The sequence below is a fragment of the Eriocheir sinensis genome, chromosome 1, assembly GCF_024679095.1.
Source record: "Eriocheir sinensis breed Jianghai 21 chromosome 1, ASM2467909v1, whole genome shotgun sequence".
Classification (NCBI taxonomy): domain Eukaryota; kingdom Metazoa; phylum Arthropoda; class Malacostraca; order Decapoda; family Varunidae; genus Eriocheir; species Eriocheir sinensis.
In genome coordinates this window covers 9,542,983-9,566,062 of record NC_066509.1, presented here as the reverse complement: position 1 = coordinate 9,566,062, position 23,080 = coordinate 9,542,983, and the positions used below count along the sequence as shown (strand labels likewise).

Sequence of the window (23,080 nt, the reverse complement as noted above, 5' to 3'; positions counted from 1 at the left end):
AGTCGTAGGCAGGAGGAAATACAGATGAAGGAAGATTGTTCCAGAGTTTACCAGCGTGAGGGATGAAGGAGTGAAGATGCTGGTTGACTCTTGCATAAGGGGTTTGGACAGTGTAGGGATGAGCGTGAGTAGAAAATCGTGTGCAGCGGGGCCGCGGGAGGAGGGTAGGCATGCAGTTAGCAAGTTCAGAAGAGCAGTCAGCATGAAAATATCGATAGAAGATAGAAAGAGAGGCAACATGGCAGCGGAATTTGAGAGGTAAAAGACTATCAGTATGAGGAGGAGAGCTGATGAGACGAAGAGCCTTTGACTCCACTCTGTCAAGGAGAGCTGTGTGAGTGGACCCCCCCCACACATGAGATGCATACTCCATACGAGGGCGGACAAGGCCCCTGTAAATGGATAGCAACTGTGCGAGGGAGAAGAACTGGCGGAGACGGTACAGAACGCCCAGCCTCGAGGAAGCTGATTTAGTAAGAGATGAGATATGAAGTTTCCAGTTGAGATTTTGAGTTAAGGATAGACCGAGGATGTTTAGTGTTGAGGAAGGTGATAGCTGAGTGTTGTCAAAGAATAGTGGATAGTTGTTTGGAAGATTGTGTCGAGTAGATAGGTGGAGAAACTGTGACTGCCAGATGTGGCAGTCCTTGCACTTGTGCCTTGTGAAACATCACAAGACTACGTCCCTGTGGTGTTCCAAAGAGTCGACGGAGCTGAGAGTTTCCTGGCCGGTGGGGGGGGGGTCTGCCGCATCCACCAGTCGCAGTGCCCGTCTCTGGATGGCGTCGAGTCTCCCGCTGTGCGAGGCAGCAACACCCTCCCTTTTCTGTCGAGGAAGCTGGCCACCCTTCGCAGGCAGGAGACTCTGTGAGAGGCCTTTTGGGCAATGTATTTGATGTGGCTGTCAAGCCGTAGCCCTCGATCCACTTCCACTCCTAGAATCTTGACGGATTCCTGGAGTGGGAGGGGGACGCCACCGAAGCTTAGTTTCCCCTCCACTGCTGGCCCGGCAGTGGGGAATCGAGAGACCACCATTGCCTGGGTCTTCTCTGGGGCAGAGGTCACCTGCAAGCGGGCACCCCACTGCTGTAGCACCCTCAGCTGTTGATTGATCTAGTCAGCAGCTCGCCACTGTCTTGTCGGGGGTAGGTGCAGGAGAGAGTGCAGTCATCAGCGTAATCTGAGACTGCTGGCAGCTGCCGGAGAAGGTCGTCCACATATATGTTCCACAGAACTGGCCCTAGCACTGAGCCCTGGGGCACTGATGCCTCCACTGGCAAGGAGTCGGACGTCTGCCCGTTGACGACAACCTGGAGGATCCTTCCTTGAAGGTAATCTCCCAGGAGCTGAAGGAGGTCGCTTTGACTGCCCTTAGCACGGAGTTTCTCAAGGAGACCTCCGTGCCACACCCTGTCAAAGGCACCCGCTATGTCCAGGGCTACCACGACAGTGTCCAGGCCGTCGTCAAGGGCGTTCTGCCAGCTCTTGGTGAGGAGCATCAGCAGATCGGAGATGGACCGGCCAGGTCTGAACCCATACTATTGGTCCGAGAGGAGGTAGTTGTCCTTGAGGTGGCGACAGACTACGTCTGCCACGACCCTCTCGAACACTTTCCTCACCACAGACAGCAGGGAGATGGGCCGGTAGTTTTTGGGGTCAGACCTGGACCTCCTCTTATGGACGGGAACCACCCGAGCCTCTTTCCACGCCGATGGCCAGGTGTTTTCACGGAGGCAGGCAGAGAAGACTGTGGTGAGAGGGGCAGCCAGCTCGTGGGCACACTGCTTCAGCAGGTGCGGGCTGAGGTCATCGGGGCCGGTCGCCTTCTGGGTATCCAGCCCTCGCAGCAGGCGCTCGACCAGCACCTGTGTCACCTCCACCTTCGTGACAGTCTCCTCGCACTGATGTTCCAGATGTGGCGGTGACTGTCCGGGGTTATCCACCTTTCTCTCTCTCTCTCTCTCTCTCTCTCTCTCTCTCTCTCTCTCTCTCTCTCTCTCTCTCTCTCTCTCTCTCTCTCTCTCTCTCTCTCTCTCTCTCTCTCTCTCCTCTTCTTATCTCCTTCGTACTCTCTTCATTTCTACTCTCCCCAACCCCCCACCGCCTCCCCATGTCTCCTCTAATTTTCTTCCCCTTTCTCTCGCTCCCTGTAATCTTTCTTCACTCTCTCTCTCTCTCTCTCTCTCTCTCTCTCTCTCTCTCTCTCTCTCTCTCTCTCTCTCTCTCTCTCTCTCTCTCTCTCTCTCTCTCTCTCTCTCTCTCTCTCTCTCTCTCTCTCTCTCTCTCTCTCTCTCTCTCTCTCTCTCTCTCTCTCTCTCTCTCTCTCTCTCTCTCTCTCTCTCTCTCTCTCTCTCTCTCTCTCTCTCTCTCTCTCTCTCTCTCTCTCTCTCTCTCTCTCTCTCTCTCTCTCTCTCTCTCTCTCTCTCTCTCTCTCTCTCTCTCTCTCTCTCTCTCTCTCTCTCTCTCTCTCTCTCTCTCTCTCTCTCTCTCTCTCTCTCTCTCTCTCTCTCTCTCTCTCTCTCTCTCTCTCTCTCTCTCTCTCTCTCTCTCTCTCTCTCTCTCTCTCTCTCTCTCTCTCTCTCTCTCTCTCTCTCTCTCTCTCTCTCTCTCTCTCTCTCTCTCTCTCTCTCTCTCTCTCTCTCTCTCTCTCTCTCTCTCTCTCTCTCTCTCTCTCTCTCTCTATCTCTCTCTCTCTCTCTCTCTCTCTCTCTCTCTCTCTCTCTCTCTCTCTCTCTCTCTCTCTCTCTCTCTCTCTCTCTCTCTCTCTCTCTGCCCTAGATCAAGGTTAAACAGCGGCATATGAGCAAATTTAGATAAACATAAATAAATACAGTAATAAATAACTAAAGAAAGAAAATTGGTAAAAAAAAATGTGGAAAAATCATTTGGAAAGAGTGACGAAAGTGTGTGTGTTTGTGTGTGTGTGTGTGTGTGTGTGTGTGTGGGTGGGTGGGTGGGTGGGTGTGTGGGTGTGAATTGAAGGAGAAAAAAGAGAAAGAGATGAAAAGATAAAGGAGGAAGAAGATCTGGAGTGAGCTGGAGTCTCGTTCGAATGGGAGGACGATACGGGTAAGGGAGAGTCTGATGACGTAAGGGGGAGTTAAGTAAGAGAGGAGAGGGTGAGGGTGGGGTGAGGAAGGAGACAAGGGTGAGAGGTGAAGGGAGAAAGGAAGTGAAGTGGTAAGGGGAGGTAGTGATTGGGGAATGGAGAAGGGAAAAGATAGGATGAGGAAGGAGATAGTTGTGAAGGGTGAAGGGAGGGAGAGGGTGAGGATATGTTGAGGAAGGAGAAGGAATGAGGAATGGAGGGAGAAAAGGGAAAGGAAAAGGGAGGAGAAGAGGAAGGAGACACGAGTGAGGATTAAAAAGAGTGAGGGGTGAAGGGAATGAGGAAATAAAGGGGTAAAGGGGGAGAGAGTAAGGAAGTACAGAGGGTGGGGGAAGGAAGTTAGTGGGGAGGGAAAAGGAAAAAGAGAGGGCGTGATGGTAGGGTGAAAAGGAGACAAAGGTGAGGGGTGAAGGGAGGGAGAGTGAGGGTAATGGAGAAAGTGAGGAAGGAGTTAAGTGTGAGAAGAATGAAGGGAAAGGGGAAGTGAGGGGAAGGAGAGAATGGGTAGAGGGTGGTACGGAAGGAGGCAGGGGTGAGGGGTGAAGAGAAGGAAGTGAGGGGGAGTCGAAAGGGTGAGGGAGGGGGTGAGGGAGGGCGTGAGGAAGAAGTCAGCCACAACAAGACTTGAGCGATAGCGTATCAGTGATCAGGGAGTCTATGAGCGAGGTTAGGTGTGTTATCTCTCTCTCTCTCTCTCTCTCTCTCTCTCTCTCTCTCTCTCTCTCTCTCTCTCTCTCTCTCTCTCTCTCTCTCTCTCTCTCTCTCTCTCATATAACTCCTTATATGTGTGTGTGTGTGTGTGTGTGTGTGTGTGTGTGTATGTTATAAGCGGTTCTCTAATCTGATAAGTAAAAAAAAAATCAAGCTTGTGGCATTTTTTTTAAATATTTTTTTGTAACTTTTGTACTTGAACTTTATCTGTCTCCTTACGTATGTTCATTCAGGGTTGTTATCATTAATTATTATTATTATTATTATTATTATTATTATTATTATTATTATTATTATTATTATTATTATTATTATTATTATTATTATTATTATTATTATTATTATTATTATTATTATTATTATTATTATTAGTGGTAGTAGTAGTAGTAGTAGTAGTAGTAGTAGTAGTAGTAGTAGTATTTGTTGTTGCTGTAGTAGTAGTAGTAGTAGTAGTAGTAGTAGTAGTAATAGTAGTAGTAGTAGTAGTAGTAGTAGTAGTAGTAGTAGTAGTAGTAGTAGCATCGTACTTTTTAAATGGAAGCCGAAAAGAGTCTTAGAAGTGTTTCGGGACAAGGTCTGTTGAAGTGGTAAAGGGCGAGGGGTTGGTGAAGAGGAGGTGATTGCGAGGGCGGAGGGAGGAAGGGTAGCGAGGATGGAGGGGGCGGGGGAAGATAAAAATTAATATTCCTACATCAAAACAATTAACAAACCTACACCATACAACTGTACACTCCTACTGGCTTTCCTATTTCCTCTGCTGTATACCTTTTCCATTAACCCACCTCCTCTTATTGATATACCCTTTATTACAAAAAGATGGGAGGGATATGGGAGTGAGTTAAGCGGCGATCACATTAGCCAAAGGTATCACTGGATTGAACGATATCTATTTTGCCCACTATGTCCAATGTGATCGTAGTGGGGAGATGAAAGGGCATTGTCTAAGGGATGCTGGGGGGAGAGAAGGGGTAGTGAGAGATACGGAGTAGGGCGTGGGAGTAGCTTGATCGGTGTTTTGTAGTTTGTGCACGTACCTACAAGTTTTGGGTCGAGGGGAGAGAGAAGTGGGAAGTCTGTTTGGCTGACTGGCTGGATGGGGAAGACGTGTTGGTGGAGGCGAGGCTAAGGAAAGAAGGATATGGGTTTGGAAACGGACGAGATGAAGAGGGACATAGAGGGGAGGAAGGATGAGAAGAAACTGAGGAAGGCGAAAAAGACCAGGGTCCATATATTCTTAAACGCTACGTACTCACATTTTTTTTTTTTTTACAGCAAAGGCGTCAGTTCAGGGGCATAAAAAAGGTAACAAATGTAAAATAAAAAAGCCCGCTACTCACTGCTCCAACACCACAACTATTTCCTTAAACCTAAGAGAAGAGTAACTGGGTTTGTAGATCTCTTTTTCCCCTTTCAAGACGTCTGGCTGGAAGGGGAAGACGTGTGAGAGAGGGCGGTGGTAAAGGAAGAAGGATATGGGTTTGGAAACGGACGAGATGAAGAGGGACGTAGAGGGGAGGAAGGATGAGAAGAAACTGAGGAAGGCGAAAAGACCAGGGTCCATATATTCTTAAACGTTACCTACTCCCCTTTTTTTTTTTTACAGCAAAGGCGTCAGTTCAGGGGCATTAAGAAAGGTAACAAATGTAAAATAAAAAAGCCCGCTACTCGCTGCTCCAACAACTATAACTATTTCCTTAAACCTCAAGGTGGAGAGAGAGAGAATCATCCATAGTTCCTCTTCAGCCTCATTCATTTCCTTCCTTCCTCCCTCACTCTTTCTTTCTATTATCTTTTTCATTCCCTCTCATCCTTCTCTTTCGTTTTGTCCTCTCATCATCCTGGAATGTCTGCCTTTTTATTTTCTTCCTTTACGACTCCTTTTCTTTTTCCTTTTGTTTTAGTTCTGTTTTTCCTTCCCATCTTTTTCTTTCCTTCCTTCAACCATACCATTCCTCCTCTTTTACCCTGCAACCCATCTCACTCCCCTCGTTCCTTCCTCCCCTCACTCCGCTTCCCTGCAACCCATCTCACTCCCCTCATTCCTTCCTCCCTTTCCCTCTTCCCTGCAACCCATCTCACTCCCCTCATTCCTTCCTCCCCTCACTCCGCTTCCCTGCAACCCATCTCACTCCCCTCATTCCTTCCTCCCCTCACTCCGCTTCCCTGCAACCCATCTCACTCCCCTCATTCCTTCCTCCCCTCCCCTCTTCCCTGCAACCCATCTCACTCCCCCCATCTTCAGTTCTTTAATAACTTTCACTCCTTCATTTTCACTATCCTCTAATGTACCCCTCTATTTTCTTATTTTCTGTCTCTTTTCTTTCTTTCCCTGATATTTTCCTTCCCTTCTCTTTCCTTCTTCACTCCTTCCTTTCTTCCGTTACTCTCAGATAAACTTTTTCATAGTTATAATTTCTTCTTCCTTCTTTCCTTTCACCGTCATCCTAAAATGTCCCCCAATTTATCTTCTTCCCTTTTTCCTTTCGTTAGTTTTTTCTCATTCTGTACTTTCTATCCCTCCCTCCTCCTCCCTTCCCTCCCCTGACCCTCCGTTTCCTCCTTTCAACATACGTTCCGCTTTGATTTTTTGGTCTCATTTTCATCGTATTCAATTTCCACCGCATGAAAAAGCGTCTCTTTGATCGGCGGGGGGCGATGACCAGAGCAGTTGAATCTCCTCCCGCCACGTGCCGCGCCTGAGCTACATCGGCATCGTGTGCAGCGGCATTTTCTTCTTTATAATTTTCCATTTTCTGCAACGTGTATTCTATTATTTTTTTATCAATCTTTTTTTTTTCATTTTACGCAACGATACTTTAATTTATTTTCTGCTTTTTTTTCATTTCTTGCAACGCTATTTTAGTTTTTTTTTCTATTTTTCTCTTTCATTTCTTGCTAGAGTATTTTTATTCATTTTCCGTTTCTTTTTTTTTTCATTTCTTGCAACGATATTTCTTTTTTTTTCATTTTTTTCTTTTTTTCTTTTTTGTAACGGTATTTTAACTTTTTTTCTTTGTTTTTTTTTGGCAATGGTATTTTATCTCTATTTATCTATCTATCTATCTATCTATCTATCTATTTTGTTTGCAACCGTATTTATTTCGACTTATTTCTATTTCCCCCTTTTTTTTTGCATTTTTTGTATCGGTATTGAGCCATTTTGTCTTTTTTTCATTTCTTGCAAAAGTATATATTTAGCACTTTTCTATTTTTCTTTTTCCCCGTTTTTTTGCAATTCGGTATTCATTCATTTTCCATCCTCCATCTTTTGGCGAGGCACTTGACTCCTCTTGTATAGGAGGAAAAAAATGTAAAGACAAATGCTTCAAGTTAAAGTTACAGGTGTGGGCGGTAGGTGTAATGTGCAGGTGTGAACGGGATATACACAAGACATGGGGTAGAAGAGGTAATGGGGAGCTGAGAACTGTATATTTATGACCTTCAGACAGTAACAGTGATCTCTTTTTCTTCTAAGACCAACAGCTTCCCTTGGCGGTGAGAACCCTTGGCCTTCAAACTCCTCCTCGTATTATGGAAAGCTTCAATGACTTACACTCCCGCAGCTCCACTATCCCGCTTATCGAAATGGAAACCGGTACCAATTTGAATATTTTAAAGGAGGTATCTTTATTTCTTTGCCTTTTCCTGTTTTATTTATTGCTTTCACCGTTTTTTCCAACTCACTGGTGACTGAAACTGGAAAAAAATATCTCTTTGGGGCCGTAGTGACTACCATCATATGTTGCTCAGGGAAATGTTGAGTTTGAGGTCAAGGAAACAGGGAGGGAGGGAGAGATGTAAGAGGGAATGAAAAATATAAAGAGGGGAAGTTTTTTTTTTTTTACAACAAAGGAAGCAGTTGAAGGTAAAAAAAGTGCAGACAAAAAAAAACATCTAATCACTGCTCCTGTATATAAAAAAAAGTATAGAGGAGTTGCCAAAAGAGCGACGTCAATTTCGGAAGGGAGGTTGAAGGGAAAGAGGGCGAAGGACACAGCTGAAAGGGAAACCTGCGCATGGACTCTTCATTTTATTTGAATTCAACATTTTTTATTTTATTTTCTCAATTCACATATTTTCAGACATCAAACCACCCGCAATGCCCTCAGCCTGTCCCCCTTTCCTCCTCTTCAGCTGTCAAAACTAGTATCTCCCTCCTTCCCCCCGCTCCTCCTCCCGCCCTTCCTCCCGCACCTCCTTCCGCTTGTCCTTCACGTCAGTCACTCATGAAGGGTCGTGGAGCTTTCTAAGGATAACGATGAAAGAGTTAACTTGAAAATCTTGGTAAAAATGACTAAGACAACAATCAATATGTCTGGGGCGGTGGTTCCTCACGCTTTCTGCCTTCATTTCTTTCCTTCAATCTATTTCACGCACCTCATTCCTTCCTCCCCTCACTCCTCTTCCCTGCAACCCACCTCACTCCTCTTCCCTGCAACCCATCTCACTCCCCTCATTCCTTCCTCCCCTCACTCCTCTTCCCTGCAACCCACCTCACTCCCCTCATTCCCTTCCCACTTCTTGTACAATTTCCTCTTCTCGTTATTCCACCCTCTCTCCAGTTTCTCTTCATCACACTTTCTCCTCCCACTCTTCCCCTCACTCCTGTCTCTCACTCCCCTCCTTCTGCCATCTCCTTCCCCCATATCTTTACGTCATCTTGCTCCTTTCCCTTTAAATAACCTTTCAATTTTACCCTCCATCTCCGCCCTTGCTTTCCCCTTCTCCTATACTCTTGGTCTCCCTTTTCCCTTATATCCATTCCTCCCTATGTTTTCCTTTCTCTAAAGACTTTCACACCACTCAGCTTCCTACACCTTTCCCCTCTCCCCTTCCTCCTCTCCCATTTTTTAATCTCCGTCTTTTCCTATTCCTCTTTTATATCTTCTTTTTTATTATTTCCAATTCCTCCTCCTCCTTTTTTTTCTCTTTCCTCACTTTCTCCTCCACCTCCTCTTCCCTCCTCCATATCTCCACCCCACATATCTTTCTCTTTTCCTGTCCCCTTCCCCCGCTTCCTATACCTCCTACATCCTACTCCTCCCCTTTACCCTTCCCAATATTCCATCTTTTCACTGTCCCTCAGACCATTCTCATTATCTTCACTTTCCTCTCCCCCTTTCTCGCTAACCCCCCACCCTATCTTCACGTATACCCTATCCCTATACATGTTATCTTCGTCACTTTCCCCATTCCACCCCTCCACCCTCAGCTCCCCCTTCAGCGCTGTCCCGTCACTCGTCACGGCGATAAAGGATTACGTGGCTGGTGTCTCGTCTACCTGCAGATAAAGACAACAGGAAGGTCACCGCGGCGCATCTGTTGCTAAGCTTGCCGAGGTCACCTGTACGCTTGCTTATTTTTCTCTCCTTAAATGTTCTTTCTCTCTCCTTCACTCTCCCTTTCTTCACCCTTCGTCTCCCTTTCCCTTCATCTCTTTCAAGTGTCTTTTTTTATCGTGGTCTTTAAGTTCGAGGTTTATCTTTTTACAGCTATTAATTATTTCATGTGAGAAGGTACAGACAAAGAATACAGTTAGACCAGGGTTTTCATATATCCCTTCTCTTCCCTTCCCTTCTCTTTCCTTCCCGTACAATCTCTTCCCTTTATTTCCCTTCCACTCTCTTCCCATCCTTTCCCTTCATCGTGTGTCTTGTGTGTTTTGTACTTGATTTATTTTCCTTACCCTTCTTGTCCTTCTCTTTCCCCTCTCCCCTTCCTAATCTCCTATTTTTAATCTCTGTCTTCTCCTCTTCCTCTTGTATATCTTATCTTTTTTTTTGTTTCCACCTCCTCCTCCTCCTTTTTTTCTCTTTCCCCACCTCCTCCTCCTCTTTTTTTCCCTCTTTCCCCACCTCCTCCTCCTCCTTTTTTTCTCTCTCCCCACCTCCTCCTCCTCCTTTTTTTCTCTTTCCCCACCTCCTCCTCCTCTTTTTTTCCCTCTTTCCCCACCTCCTCCTCCTCCTTTTTTTCTCTTTCCCCACCTCCTCCTCCTCCTTTTTTTCTATTTCCCCACCTCCTCCTCCTCCTTTTTTTCTATTTCCCCACCTCCTCCTCCTCCTTTTTTTCCCTCCTTCCCCACCTCCTCCTCCTTTTTTTCCCTCTTTCCCCGCCTCCTCCTCCTCTTTTTTTTCCTCTTTCCCCACCACCTCCTCCTCCTTTTTTTTCTTTCCCCTCCTCCTCCTCCTTTTTTCTCTTTCCCCCACCTCCTCCTCCTCCTTTTTTTCTATTTCCCCACCTCCTCCTCCTCCTTTTTTCCTCCTTCCCACCTCCTCCTCCTTTTTCCCTCCTTCCCCACCTCCTCCTCCTTTTTTTCTCTTTCCCCACCACCTCCTCCTCCTTTTTTTCTCTTTCCCCACCTCCTCCTCCTCCTTTTTTTCTCTTTCCCCACCTCCTCCTCCTCCTTTTTTTTCCCCACCTCCTCCTCCTTTTCTCTTTCCCCACCTCCTCCTCCTCCTTTTTCTCTTTCCCACCTCCTCCTCCTCCTTTTTTCTCTTTCCCCACCTCCTCCTCCTATTTTTCTATTTCACCACCTCCTCCTCCTCCTTTTTTTCTCTTTCCCCGCCTCCTCCTCCTCCTTTTTTTCTCTTTCCCCACCTCCTCCTCCTCCTTTTTTTCCCTCTTTCCCCACCTCCTCCTCCTCCTTTTTTTCTCTCTCCCCACCTCCTCCTCCTCCTTTTCTCTTTCCCCTCCTCCTCCTCCTTTTTTCCCTCTTTCCCCCCTCCTCCTCCTACTCCTTTTTTTCTCTCTCCCCACCTCCTCCTCTTCCTTTTTTTTCTCTTTCCCCACCTCCTCCTCCTCTTTTTTCCCTCTTTCCCCACCTCCTCCTCCTTTTTTTCCCTCTTTCCCCACCTCCTCCTCCTCTTTTTTCCCTCTTTCCCCACCTCCTCCTCCTCCTTTTTCCCTCTTTCCCCACCTCCTCCTCCTCCTTTTTTCTCTTTCCCCACCTCCTCCTCCTCTTTTTCCCTCTTTCCCCACCTCCTCCGCCTCCTTTTTTTTTCTCTTTCCCCACCTCCTCCTCGTCCTTTTTTTCTCTTTCCCCACCTCCTCCTCCTCCTTTTTTTCTCTTTCCCCACCTCCTCCTCCTTTTTTTCTCTTTCCCCACCTCCTCCTCCTCTTTTTTCCCTCTTTCCCCACCTCCTCCTCATCCTTTTTCTCTTCCCCCTCCTCCTCCTTTTTTTTTCTCTTTCCCCTCCTCCTCCTCTTTTTTCCCTCTTTCCCCACCTCCTCCTCCTTTTTTCTCTTTCCCCACCTCCTCCTCCTCCTTTTCCCTCTTTCCCACCTCCTCCTCCTCCTTTTTCTCTTTCCCCTCCTCCTCCTCCTTTTCTCTTTCCCCTCCTCCTCCTCCTTTTTCTCCCCACCTCCTCCTCCTCCTTTTTCCCTCTTTCCCCACCTCCTCCTCCTCCTTTTTTCTCTTTCCCCACCTCATCCTTTTTTTCTCTTTCCCACCTCCCCCACCTCCTTCTCCACCTCCTCCTTCCTCCTCCATATGGATCAAGGTCATATCAACAGGTGTCACGTAAGAAGAATCTCTTTACTTTCGCCTCGTACTATTTGCACTCACCCCTTGACACACACGAATTCACCCCGATCCTGACCCACTCCCTCCCCTCTGTTGGCGAATCTCCCGTCCCCCGTTACAGTACCTACCACACTTGACCCTTACATGGCGCTACAACTACCGCATAGGCACCTCGCAGCTATCGCCCCCTTGATGCCCCTCGCCCGCTGAGTGGAGTGACCGATAGACGCTTGTTTCTGGCGCCGGGGAGAAGACGCGGCGGGGCAGGAGAGTCACTGACCTTGTGGGGGGCCGACGGAGGGCAGACTCTGGTGCTGGTACAGGGAACACATGCTGCCGGGGGAGGGCGCACGCACGGCCATCACGCCCTCAGGAGACTCGAAGGGCGCCTAGTATCTTCTTTTAATGTTGGTGGACTTCTCGAGGGTGTTCGGAACTTCAACTTCTCTGGTGTGGCTCCGGCTTCTCGGCCTCCGTAGAGATTTTTTTTTTCGACACAGCGTAATGTTGATGTGTTGTCAACCTCTCGATCTGCTGCTTATATCTTCCTTCCTCTTGGCGTGACGGGAAGAAGCTTGTGTGTGTGGTGTGTGTGTACTCACTCCCTAGCACTCAGCACGTCATTATTTTCAACTTGAAGGGGAGCACACGAACTCCCTGACAATGTAATGTTGGTGTGTTGTCAGCCTCTCGATCTGCTTACATCTTCCTTCCTCTTGGCGTGACGGGAAGAGGCTTGTGTGTGTGGTGTGTATGTACTCACTCCCTGGCACTCAGCACGTCTTGGCCATTGTGTGACACTTCTGCGGTGGCGAGAACAAGAGTGAGGCGGTTTTGCGTTCCTGTTTTTCCTTCCTTTCCTTTCCTGAGAATTCTTTTTAGTGGTTGTTAGTTGCACATTCCACGGCTACGTCAAGGAAGAGGATGTCCAAAAGTATACAGTGTTGGCAAAGACTGCGATGAAGGTGACGAAGATGAGGTCATTCGGTGATGGTGACTGATAGTGATGATGGTGGTTGCTCCTCCTTGGCGCTGGCGGCGGTGGTGACACGTGGGGTTGACCTTGTTGACCGTAGTGATGGTTGTAGTTCTCAGGTGCTGGCGGAGGTAATGGTGGCTTGAGAGGCTGACTGTGTGTTTAATGCAATGGATAGAGTTCTCAGGTACAGGCGGGGAGAGTAACAGGTGGGGTTGAGGATGTGTTTTAGTAGTGGTGATGGTTGTAGTTCTCAGGTGCTGGCGGAGGTAATGGTGGCTTGAGAGGCTGCCTGTGTGTTTGATGCAATGGATTGGGTTCTCAGGTACAGGCGGGGAAAGTAACAGGTGGGGTTGAGGATGTGTTTTAGTAGTGGTGATGGTTGTAGTTCTCAGGTGCTGACAGAGGTGAGGGTAACAGGCTAGGTTGAGAATATGTAAGTTATTAATGATTATGGTTCTCAGGTGCCCGAGGTGTGAGGTGAGAAGCGTTTAAAGAAGTGCTACTGTCGCTGGTCACTGGTCACTTGCTGAAGGAACACTGCCGGTATTCTATGGTGCTCTACCCGAGACTGGCCGCGTCCCTCTCCTTCCCTCCCCTCCTCTCCCCTCTCAACCTCTATCAATCAGCCCTCCCCCGCCCCGCCCTCTCCATCCCGTCCTGTGTGTGAGGTAAGGTTGGCTAATGGCCGGTGTCCGTCTGGTGTTACTCTGTCCTATCAGCTGCCTGTCTGCGCCACTCATCGCCAGGGCGGAGGATAATTGACTGACGTTCATTCATCACTTTGCTCCTCAGACATTCACTCGTTACTTGACTACCGCTCCTCTTGCCCCTGGTAGCTTATATACTCCCCTCCCCTCTTTCTCTCTTCATCCCACGATTATTACACTTTTTTTTTCGCTTTTTATTCTTGCCTCCCAAACACTTTACTCCTCCCTCCCTGTCCTTGGCTCATCCTTCGTCAGGTAATTGCCCCCTCATAGACACTTCAATCCTTCCCTCCCAGACAACGCACCTTCACTGGTGGGTAATAGCCGGCAGGCACCGACCTGCTCTATTGTGTTACTGTTATTTTATTTTACAACAATCAATGCGTACGTCAATATCCGCATCCTACACCTACTCCTACGCTTAGCTACGAATCCGGGGGCCTAGGTTCAAGACTCGGTCTGGGCAGTCGGCGCACAAACTCATCTGCTCATCCTCCCTTTCGGGTTGGTAAATAAAGTTACCTTGGAGAACCTGGGGAAGGCCCTGCCCTGTATCCCGGAGTAATGGACTCTTAACCACCTCAGGCTTAAGCGCCAGTGAGACGAAGACTAGCACCGAGGCCACGCGCAGCTATAGCGTACACCGCCAGCTCTGCCTTCATCCGTACTGTGAAATAGATGATATACTCCACGGACACTCCACACCTTTCTTGGGCATTCCCTCTCTCCAATAAACATTCCAATCTACTGGCACTGCACAAACTGCCCGCGCGGGGAACAAGCTCAGCAAATCATCATTATCAGCAGCAGCATCCCCTCAGGTCAAGCATACCATTTCTTGTCTCTGACCCCATTATTGACATCTTTATCTTTCCCCAGCACTCCCGTCCTGCTCCCCCCGCCTCGCCCTCTCCCTTTCCCCACCCGTGGCACAAATTCGTTCGGGACACTTCCTCATTTACCGTCGGACGCGGCGCCGCCTCGAAGGGGCGTTCACCCCGCCGGGCACGTGGTACGACACATGCCCAAGAGAATATAGAAAGCGATTGTAAGAGACGTGGTTTTCTCTTACCAGTCCCGACTTCGACCCACGCTTTGTGCCTTGGTCTACGTCCCGTCTCCTCCCTCTATCTTCTCTTCCTGTCCGTGGCTTACCTTTGACCGAGAGAGAGAGAGAGAGAGAGAGAGAGAGAGAGAGAGAGAGAGAGAGAGAGACGCCGGTCCCATTTCATTCTCAACAACCTGCCCTCTCTACCTGTTTCGTCTCTTATAGTAATAATAATAATAATAATAATAATAATAATAATAATAATAATAAAAATAACCCTTCCATCATTATTTGCATCCCTTCTCCCCTCACCCCCAACCTTCGCATGCCTCTCGTCTGTCCCCTCCCCTCTTTTAATCTGCTTTCACCTTCACCCACGAGAGAGAGAGAGAGAGAGAGAGAAAATAACTACGGAATTTTCTGTTGTTGAAGAGAACAAATTATCCCTCCCCGAATATTTATCTGAGTCTTCCTCTTAATCAGTCGTTTGTTTGGGTTGGCGCCGAGGAGCACAACAACAACACCACCTTCAAGGCCGCTCTCTCTCTCTCTCTCTCTCTCTCTCTCTCTCTCTCTCTCTCTCTCTCTCTCTCTCTCTCTCACAAAAACCCACCCCGACAAGGCGAGGCAGAAGGCACTTAATTTTAAAGTAGCTTCCCGTTTTCTGTGATACTCAAGATGAAGCAGCTTGTTTTCTTTTTCATTATTTCTCTTTTCTTTCTTTCTTCATCATTTCCTTATTCATTTTTTTTTTGTGTGTGAATGGCATGAAGGGATTAGACTGGAGGGTTGTCTAATGTGGAATACGTTTTTTTTTTTTTTTTTTCATTGGGTTCAAGTGCATAGACAATTTTTTGCGTCTTCCTCTTTTTTTTTTCACTCCATGTTTTTCGATGTGTTTTATTCTCCTGTTTTTCCCACTTTTCTTTACATAACTGGTTTTCCTATTTATTTCTTTTACAGTAGTTTGCATCGTGGGTTATTTTCTCTCGTTGTTATGTTCAGTCAAATACTTTTTCGTCGATATATTATGCAGTCTGTTCACTTTCACCCAGTAGACGTTAAATAATCTCAATATTCCGTTCCCTTATCCTTTACGCTTTGGATGGAGAGGAACGAGTGGCGATATATCTTCTTTTTTGTTTGTTCTTAGTAATAAAGCACCCGTTCAGTGGCTCCCCTGCTGACCAGACAACAACAAAAAAAAAGGGTTAAATTCTTACCTGTTGAACTACCTCCCTTCCTCGTTCACCTGCTTTGGGTTCGCATTTTCATTTTTTTATTGTTTTTCTTATTAGTCTTTCTTTGTCACCCCTTATTTTCTGCTAACTAGTCACACAAAAAAAGGGGTTCAAATTTACCTGCGAAACAACATCCTCTTTTTGTTCACCTGCTTCGTCTTCGCATTTTCATATTTCATTGTTTTTCCTCTTAATCTTTCCTCGTCAACTTAACGTCAACCCTTTTTTCCAGCCTCGGTCCCTTCCTTTCTACCTGCCTCAGCTTTTTATGCCTCGCCCTAACGTCCTCCTTCCTCTTCCAGCTTCACTCTTTTTCCCCTCTCCCTGAATCACCTCCACATTCCTTACCCCAACATCACCCCACCTCTTCCTGCTTCACCTTCTCCTCCTCACCCTACACCATCTTCCCATTCCTTAACTCACCATCATCTCATCTTTTCCTGGTTCATCTTTTCCTCCTCACCGTGCAATAGCTCCTCATTCCTCACCCAGCATGACCCCCTTCTCTTCCTGCTACAGCTTACCCTCCTCACCCCCCTGAATCTGTTCCCTATTCAGGTACGTTTTTCTTTACCTTATATCACCTGCCTCTCTTTAACGTGCGTCATTCTTCTTTACCTCGTCTTCGTTTCCTCGTCTTCACTCTCCTTTACCTCGTTTTCGTTTCCTCGACTTCGTTTTCATCTCCTCGTCATCTTCTCACGTCTTTATTCACACAGTTTTGCGACACACTTCTGGTCTCTCTGATATAAAATGGTCATCAACATGTTAGATCTGAATAGAGGAAGGTGACAAAAATTTCTCATGGATTGAGTAGCTTGCCATTTAAGGAGAGGCCTACACTTTTGAACTTCATTGTCTTTAAAGTTAAAGGGTGTCAGGAGACTTGCTTATGAAAGTTTATGAATTGAATAGGTCAGTTGAAGGGTGCTAGGAGATTTGTTTATATAAGTTTATGAATGGAATTGGTCAGTTGAAGGGTGCTAGGAGATTTGTTTATATAAGTTTATGAATGGAATAGGTCAGTTGAAGGGTGCAAGGAGACTTGTTTATATAAGTGTATGAATGGAATAGGTCAGGTGAAGGGTGCAAGGGGATTTGTTTATATAAGTTTATGAATGGAATAGGTCAGGTGAAGGGTGCAAGGAGATTTGTTTGTATAAGTTTTTGAATGGAATAGGTCAGTTGAAGGGTGCAAGGAGATTTGTTTGTATAAGTTTAATAATGGAATAGGTCAGTTGAAGGGTGCTAGGAGATTTGTTTGTATAAGTTTATGAATGGAATAGGTCAGTTGAAGGGTGCAAGGAGATTTGTTAATGTAGGTTTATGAATGGATTACGCGTTTTAATATGGGTGATGTCAATAAGATTCTGGTTGTAAGAAAGCAGGGCAGGACACATAGTAAGTTAGATCCATTCAGATTCAACGCAGATTGGGAGAAATGGGTTTACTAATAGAATGGTTGCTGAGTGGAGCAGGTTTGGTAGTCGTGTGGTGAGTGCCGGTACGATAAACACCTCCAAGGAAAGGTTAGATAAACTCGTAGATAGTGAGGGTGAGCGGTAAGAGGTGTGTCAGGTTTTTGGGAGCTGTCTTATTTAGGTCGACTAGAAATTGTAATCTCGAGCACGCTTTCAGACTCCTTATGCAACCCTTACCTGTTGAACCTCCTTTACTCGTTCACCTGAGTCAACATAGCATTTTCACTGTTCACCGATTCTCTTTCTCTCTCTCTCTCTTTTTTTTTTTTTTTTTACGTCTCTGCCTATTGCACCGGTATGCTTGCTTGAGGGGCTTGGATGGTACTCGGCCCCAGCCCGTCATGGCGCAGGCAAGTGTTTATAGTGGCGCCATCTTCTCTTATCTCTTATCTTATTAATCTTTCCTCGTCACATCTTAACGTCACCTCTGTTTTTTCAGCCTTTTCATTTGTTTTTTTTTTATACTTTTATCTCATCGTTTCTTGTCCTTATATTCGTTTTCTCATCGTCTCTCCACTGCACGTAACTTCGCGCGGGAGGAAAGGAAGAAAGGAAGATTCGAGAGAGCCGGCTTCACACACACACACACACACACACACACACGACCAAACAAACAAACAAGTATGAGTCACTGCTACCCAGAAAATACAAACATTAATCGTATTTCACAAAGTGAGTCCTCCAAGAATTTGCGTCGTTTAAGTTTTATCTAAAGCCACAGTTACGTTTTCTCTTTCTCTTTCTGTTTATTTTTTTTCTATCCTTTTTTTTCTCGTTTTACTTCCTCGCTTTTATTAATTTTACTGTTTGTTTGCTTGTTTGTTTGTTTCTTTTCCATTTTCGTGCCTTCTCATTTTTATTGTTTTACTTTATTTCTTTTTTTCTCCTTTTTCTTAATAGTTCACATTTTGTTAACTCCTTTGTTTTATCCTTTTAGTTCTCTCTCTCTCTCTCTCTCTCTCTCTCTCTCTCTCTCTCTCTCTCTCTCTCTCTCTCTCTCTCTCTCTCTCTCTCTCTCTCTCTCTCTCTCTCTCTCTCTCTCTCTCTCTCTCTCTCTCTCTCTCACACGCAGCATCTCACAAGGCTACAAGACGCTTTAAAACATTACCTCACCGCTTTTCACCTCCCGACGGTCTCTCTAACAAGGAAACAATTGAATAATCTCCGCGAAGGTGACCCGCCGAGGAGACCCAGGAAGTGTTCGCTTATTTCACTCTTTATTTAGGAGAGCCGTAACTGTAGTGTTGAGAGAGAGAGAGAGAGAGAGACTAAAAGGATAAAACAAACGAGTTAACAAAATGTGAAGTATTAAGAAAAAGGAGAGAAAAAAGAAAGATGGAATAAAATAAAACAATATAAATGAGAAGGACAGAGAGAGAGAGAGAGAGAGAGAGAGAATACTTTAATAATATTCAGTTGGAGGTTATCTGAAAATACCCAGAATATTTGGTCTAATAGTCGTATTCTAAAGCCTCCCTTGCTACGTGGTCTCCATTATTACCTATTCAGAAAAGCGAACGAAAGCTCCTGAGTTGATTTTCGCCTTCGTTGAGTTCCACATACTTCACCTCCAGTTTCTTTCTTTATTCGCCTGTTTCCGCCATTGTATTGCTAACAGAAATTTAACACGTGGGATAATGTCATAGGCCCGTGAAAATGGTTCGTAGAAAGGTTATATAGGAAAGGAAGTCTTATTACATCTATTTATATTTATTTATTTATTTTGTTGATTTATATTTTGCCCTATTACTGTACCGCAGTTAACTAAGAATTGCGAAATGGCTTATTATTTCTTCTTAACGGTCAGAAGTTGTCATGGAATTCTTACTTCAAATTAAACTTCATCTTTCGATACAGGTGCGTTATCTTCTCTCTTCATTACGAGTAGGAGCAGTGATTCAGCAGGTACGCGGGGGCAGGTGTACTGGTTCACAGTGAGATGACCCAGCGGAGGCCTGCCACTAAGCCTACACTGCCGGCCCTGCACGAACCGGTTGTGTCTGTAGGTGTGTGTCGTTCACCCACGGGTTGATTACGTGCTAGACTTAAGATCGCCAGCCAGTACCCGCCCAGGAAGATTATTCTTGAGGTCATTAAACTGATTTATGAGTACGTGTGTGTGTGTGTGTGTGTGTACGCATTTTTTGTCTTTTGTCTCGTCCTTCAATTCTTTGTTTATTTATCTATTCAGCAACTGCAATCTTTTTTTCTTTTTAGCTTTGTAGATTTTTAATTATTTTACTCTTACAAACCTTTTTCTTCCTTTTTTTTTTACATTTTTTTATTCCTTTCTTCATAGTGTTCCTTCATTGTGCTTCCTGCTCGTCTGTTTCGTTTTAATGGCTTGCTCCTTGCTGTCGTTATCCTCCGCGCCGCGTCCATCAGTGGAAGGGCAGCTCGTTTGGGCGGCGGCGGGGGTGAGTGTGTGAAGGTGTGCAGTATTGACGCTATTAGTTGTGGGGTGAAGGGAGCGGGGATGTCCCTCTGTCGCCACTGCCTCACTCTCACACTTCCCCACTCCTCCTCCCGTCCTCCTGGCCCACGCCCCCTCACCCACACACTCGCACATCCCCTCACCTCCTCCTTCCCTTCCACCATTTACCTTCATGTCCCTCCCATTACTGTTTTGTTCTCTTTTCATCCCTCATTTCCTTTTCCTCCGCTCTCTCGCAGCTCCTTTTTCTCTCTTCCCATGTATCAGAATTTTCTTTTTTCCATACATTTTTAGGATGCGGATATTGGAGAATACAACACACACACACACACACACACACACACAAACACACACACATTACGGCCTATCGTGAATGCCAGAGTTCATGGCACCGCTTATGCACCACAGCAAGCACCACACCTTGTTGATGGGAGGGTTGCCGCCTTCACGGGGCCACTACTCCTCCCCCTCAGAGCACCCTAGACTCCCCCGCTGCCTCCCTCCCTCTCCCCCTGATAGTGACATGGCTTAAAGAAAACGGGAAATGTTACTCGTATGTTTAATGCTGGACTAAAGTAATGTTTGTGGCGTTTGTATGTTGTTTGAATAAATACAAATCAAATTGGATGATGATGATGATGAGGAGGAGGAGGAGGAGGAGGAAGAGGAAGGGGAGGAAGAGAAGGAGGAGAAAGTGGTTTCGATGTGTAGTTATATTCTACATGATTACAGGATATGATTATGACAAAATTAACCGACAAGGATGATGATGGGGAGTAATGATGTTTATAATAATAATAATAATAATAATAATAATAATAATAATAATAATAATAGTAAAAGTAATGAAAATGATATCATTGTTCTCTAGCGTTGTGGATGAATCGTCACGAGCCCTTTGCATCAACAAGGAAAACCAGGTGAGAATCGCGCATGAAGGCACGACTCAAGGTTTAGGAAGATCAAGAAGGGAGGAAGGGGGGAGGGGGGAGTAGATAACATGGGGTCGAGGGGTAGTTTGTGAGGCAAGATAAGAGAGGGAGGAGAAGAAGACGTCGAGATGAAGAAGGAAGGGGTGGAGGGGAGGGGGGTCAGGGGTGTGGTAACGCGAGACTGAGAGGGAGGTCCGAAGGGGGGGGAACATGAATGGGAAAGGGGAGGGACTGAAGAGGATGGTTACGCTATATAGTAAAGAGGTATGTTGGGGGGATGGTTTCAGGAGGGAGAGTGGCGTGATGGCTATAGAGGAGGGGTGCGCATGACTGAGGAGAGAGTGGGAATGTGGTGTAGAGAGGAATGGAGCACGATTGGAGGAGTGTGTGTGGGGAGGCCCAGGAGAACGTAGCTACTATAAGAAGTCACTACGTATGTAACTTCTTATGGTCTATCTGTTAACTAGGAGAGAAAAGGGGTGGCTCAGAACGCAGGTGAGGTGGCTTGTGTCTATGCATCCAGGTATCCTTGACCTATACCCATCTGCCTGGCACGTGTGTGGAGGTGGCCGAGGAGGTAGTGGTAGTTGTGCGTTGTGGTGGATGTAGCGTATCGTTGGTTGTTGTGGTGGCGGTGATGGTGCCACAGCAGGAGATGGTAACGATGAAAGGTTATAGTAGTGATGATGATGATGATAATAATAAAGTAGAGGAGGAGGAGGAGGAGTCTTCTGAAAGCCCCTTAACGAGTATTCAGAGGCCGTCACAAGACTCAGTTCGCGTCGTTTCATCCTCGTCACCCTGACTCGTTTTTGCTTTTTCTGCCCCTCTGCTTCTTTTTAAATGTCCGCAGCGCCGGTTCTCTTCACGTAATGAAGACAACTCCGGCGCCTCCCCTTGTGGCCTTGTCTTCCTTTACTCAAGCTACATAATACCCGTAGATGACGCCTTCTTGGTCAAGGGTGACGGGATACAGGTCACAGGTGTTACAACATTAGCTTGGGTAGAGTCGCTGTGTTCGGTATTGCGCCGAACCGGGCTGACGTAAAATTGTGAAGAGCCTTCAGATCCATGGACGATTTAAGTGAAATGGAAGAATACATTTATTTTTTGTATGAATGGTGATTACTTGGTATTGACCTTCAAAAGCAACGGAAACCATTTTAATTTTCTTTCTCAACTTAGTCTAAAAACATTAAACCATGAACGTCTGAGGGTCGCGTGTTACAGTAAACTATTATACTCTTGGCTTGTAGAAATAAACGAACAAGTCTTGTAACGGCAGCAGCATTCTGTATAGTGAAAATTGGGTGGTCCTGCTGTTGTGTGAAACTTCTTTAGGGAATGAATAGAAATACATAAAAACAGATACCAGGAGGCCTGCTGGTCTATAACGAGGGTACTACCTGCTGAACTGCTGCTGCAGACAAGCACACAGACTTACGCTTGTGTACAAGATCACAAACACTCACATTGACATTGATCCACATGCATACTTACATAACGCAAACAGTCAACGTATGCTCGTGACACACACAACCAAAATACCAAACATATCACACAAACACTGACGCATACAAGCACTCATATTTTCCACGAACCATACGTGACTGGAACATCATTCCTCAACAAATTTTAGACTGCGGTACAATAGACTCATTCAGAAAACAAATACACAGTCACTTGTCACCACAACAGTAACAATTACACTTGATTCACTTCCCTCCCCTGCACACTGGGCTCCCCCGTCCCCCTAACAACCCACACAAATATGCGTGTCATGCACCTGTATAGGTGCCCTGCGCATTAATGATTAAGATCAAGATCAAGAAGACCTTTTTCCAGTGTCTAGGAAAAGTTATTTGTATATAGCCTTGGCCCTAGATGACCCTAATGGAGGAGTGCGAAGAGGCCAGAACTAAGGCCTTTTGATTCTAGAAGGCCTTTCCAGAACCTTCGCTTGGACTGTGCATGCGCTGATGAGCACCTCGCAGCGTCCTCGGGCTAACATCCTGAGCCACACTTGTCCGGCAACTGTCAGGCTGTCCGGAAGATTCTAAGTCTCGGCTTGTTTTTGTCTGGTCAACTTGTTTTGTTGACCTGAGGTAAAGATGGTTTTTGTGTGAGGAAGGGTGCCAAGGGGGGGTGGGGGGCGCAAATTGGTTCTCTGTCCCTGCATCACCGAAAGGGTTAAAAACTGGAGGTCTGTTTTAATTACATGTATGAGGATGGTGCACGTGCAGGAGGATAATTAAGCAATTAATGCATGGAAAGATTCCACGCATAGCAAAACATTCTGACGTAAGTTGGAGGTGAGCAAGATCCCCCCCTCCTCAACACCACCTCTACCCCCACCACCACCTCTGCCACCACCACTATCGCTGATATACCTTTTTCAGCGCTGAAGGAGCTGGCAGGAGATATGATGGGGATGCCTGCACATTACTCCATAAACTCTGTGTGTCTCCCCTGCCCTCCTGCTTCTTTCCCTCCTCTCTCTCTCTCTCTCTCTCTCTCTCTCTCTCTCTCTCTCTCTCTCTCTCTCCAACACGTTTATCTCCTCTCATCTCGACCCTTTTACTTTCGTTATGTCAGCAGCGGGATGTATTTCTGATTAGCACAGTATTTATCGCTCAAACACACACACACACACACACACACACACACACAGGTACACACAACCCACGTGCAAGCCCTTCCCGCCATCACGTGCATAAACGAAGGTGTACAGACAGACATCATGTGATCACCACCTGTCTTTTTGTTTGTCTGTCTTTCGCCCTTCACGCCCAGTCAGCCTCTACTCCCGCCTGAAAGAGGACGTTCCCCGCCTCTTCAGATCAGAAAGTAGGTCCAGAGAGAGAGAGAGAGAGAGAGAGAGAGAGAGAGAGAGAGAGAGAGAGAACTATCCGTGCC

General features: G+C 46.3%; 1 protein-coding gene across 1 annotated transcript in view; it reads right to left on the bottom strand.

Moving 5' to 3' along the window:
• Positions 1–11,854, bottom strand: part of LOC126990431 (uncharacterized) — a 40,410-nt gene extending 28,556 nt beyond the window's left edge. The window contains exon 1 of the mRNA XM_050849161.1: positions 11,623–11,854. Coding sequence (XP_050705118.1) covers positions 11,623–11,704 — 82 coding nt within the window. The 5' untranslated portion in view covers positions 11,705–11,854. The remainder of the gene's footprint in view (positions 1–11,622) is intronic.
• Between the last annotated feature and the right edge of the window lie 11,226 nt (positions 11,855–23,080).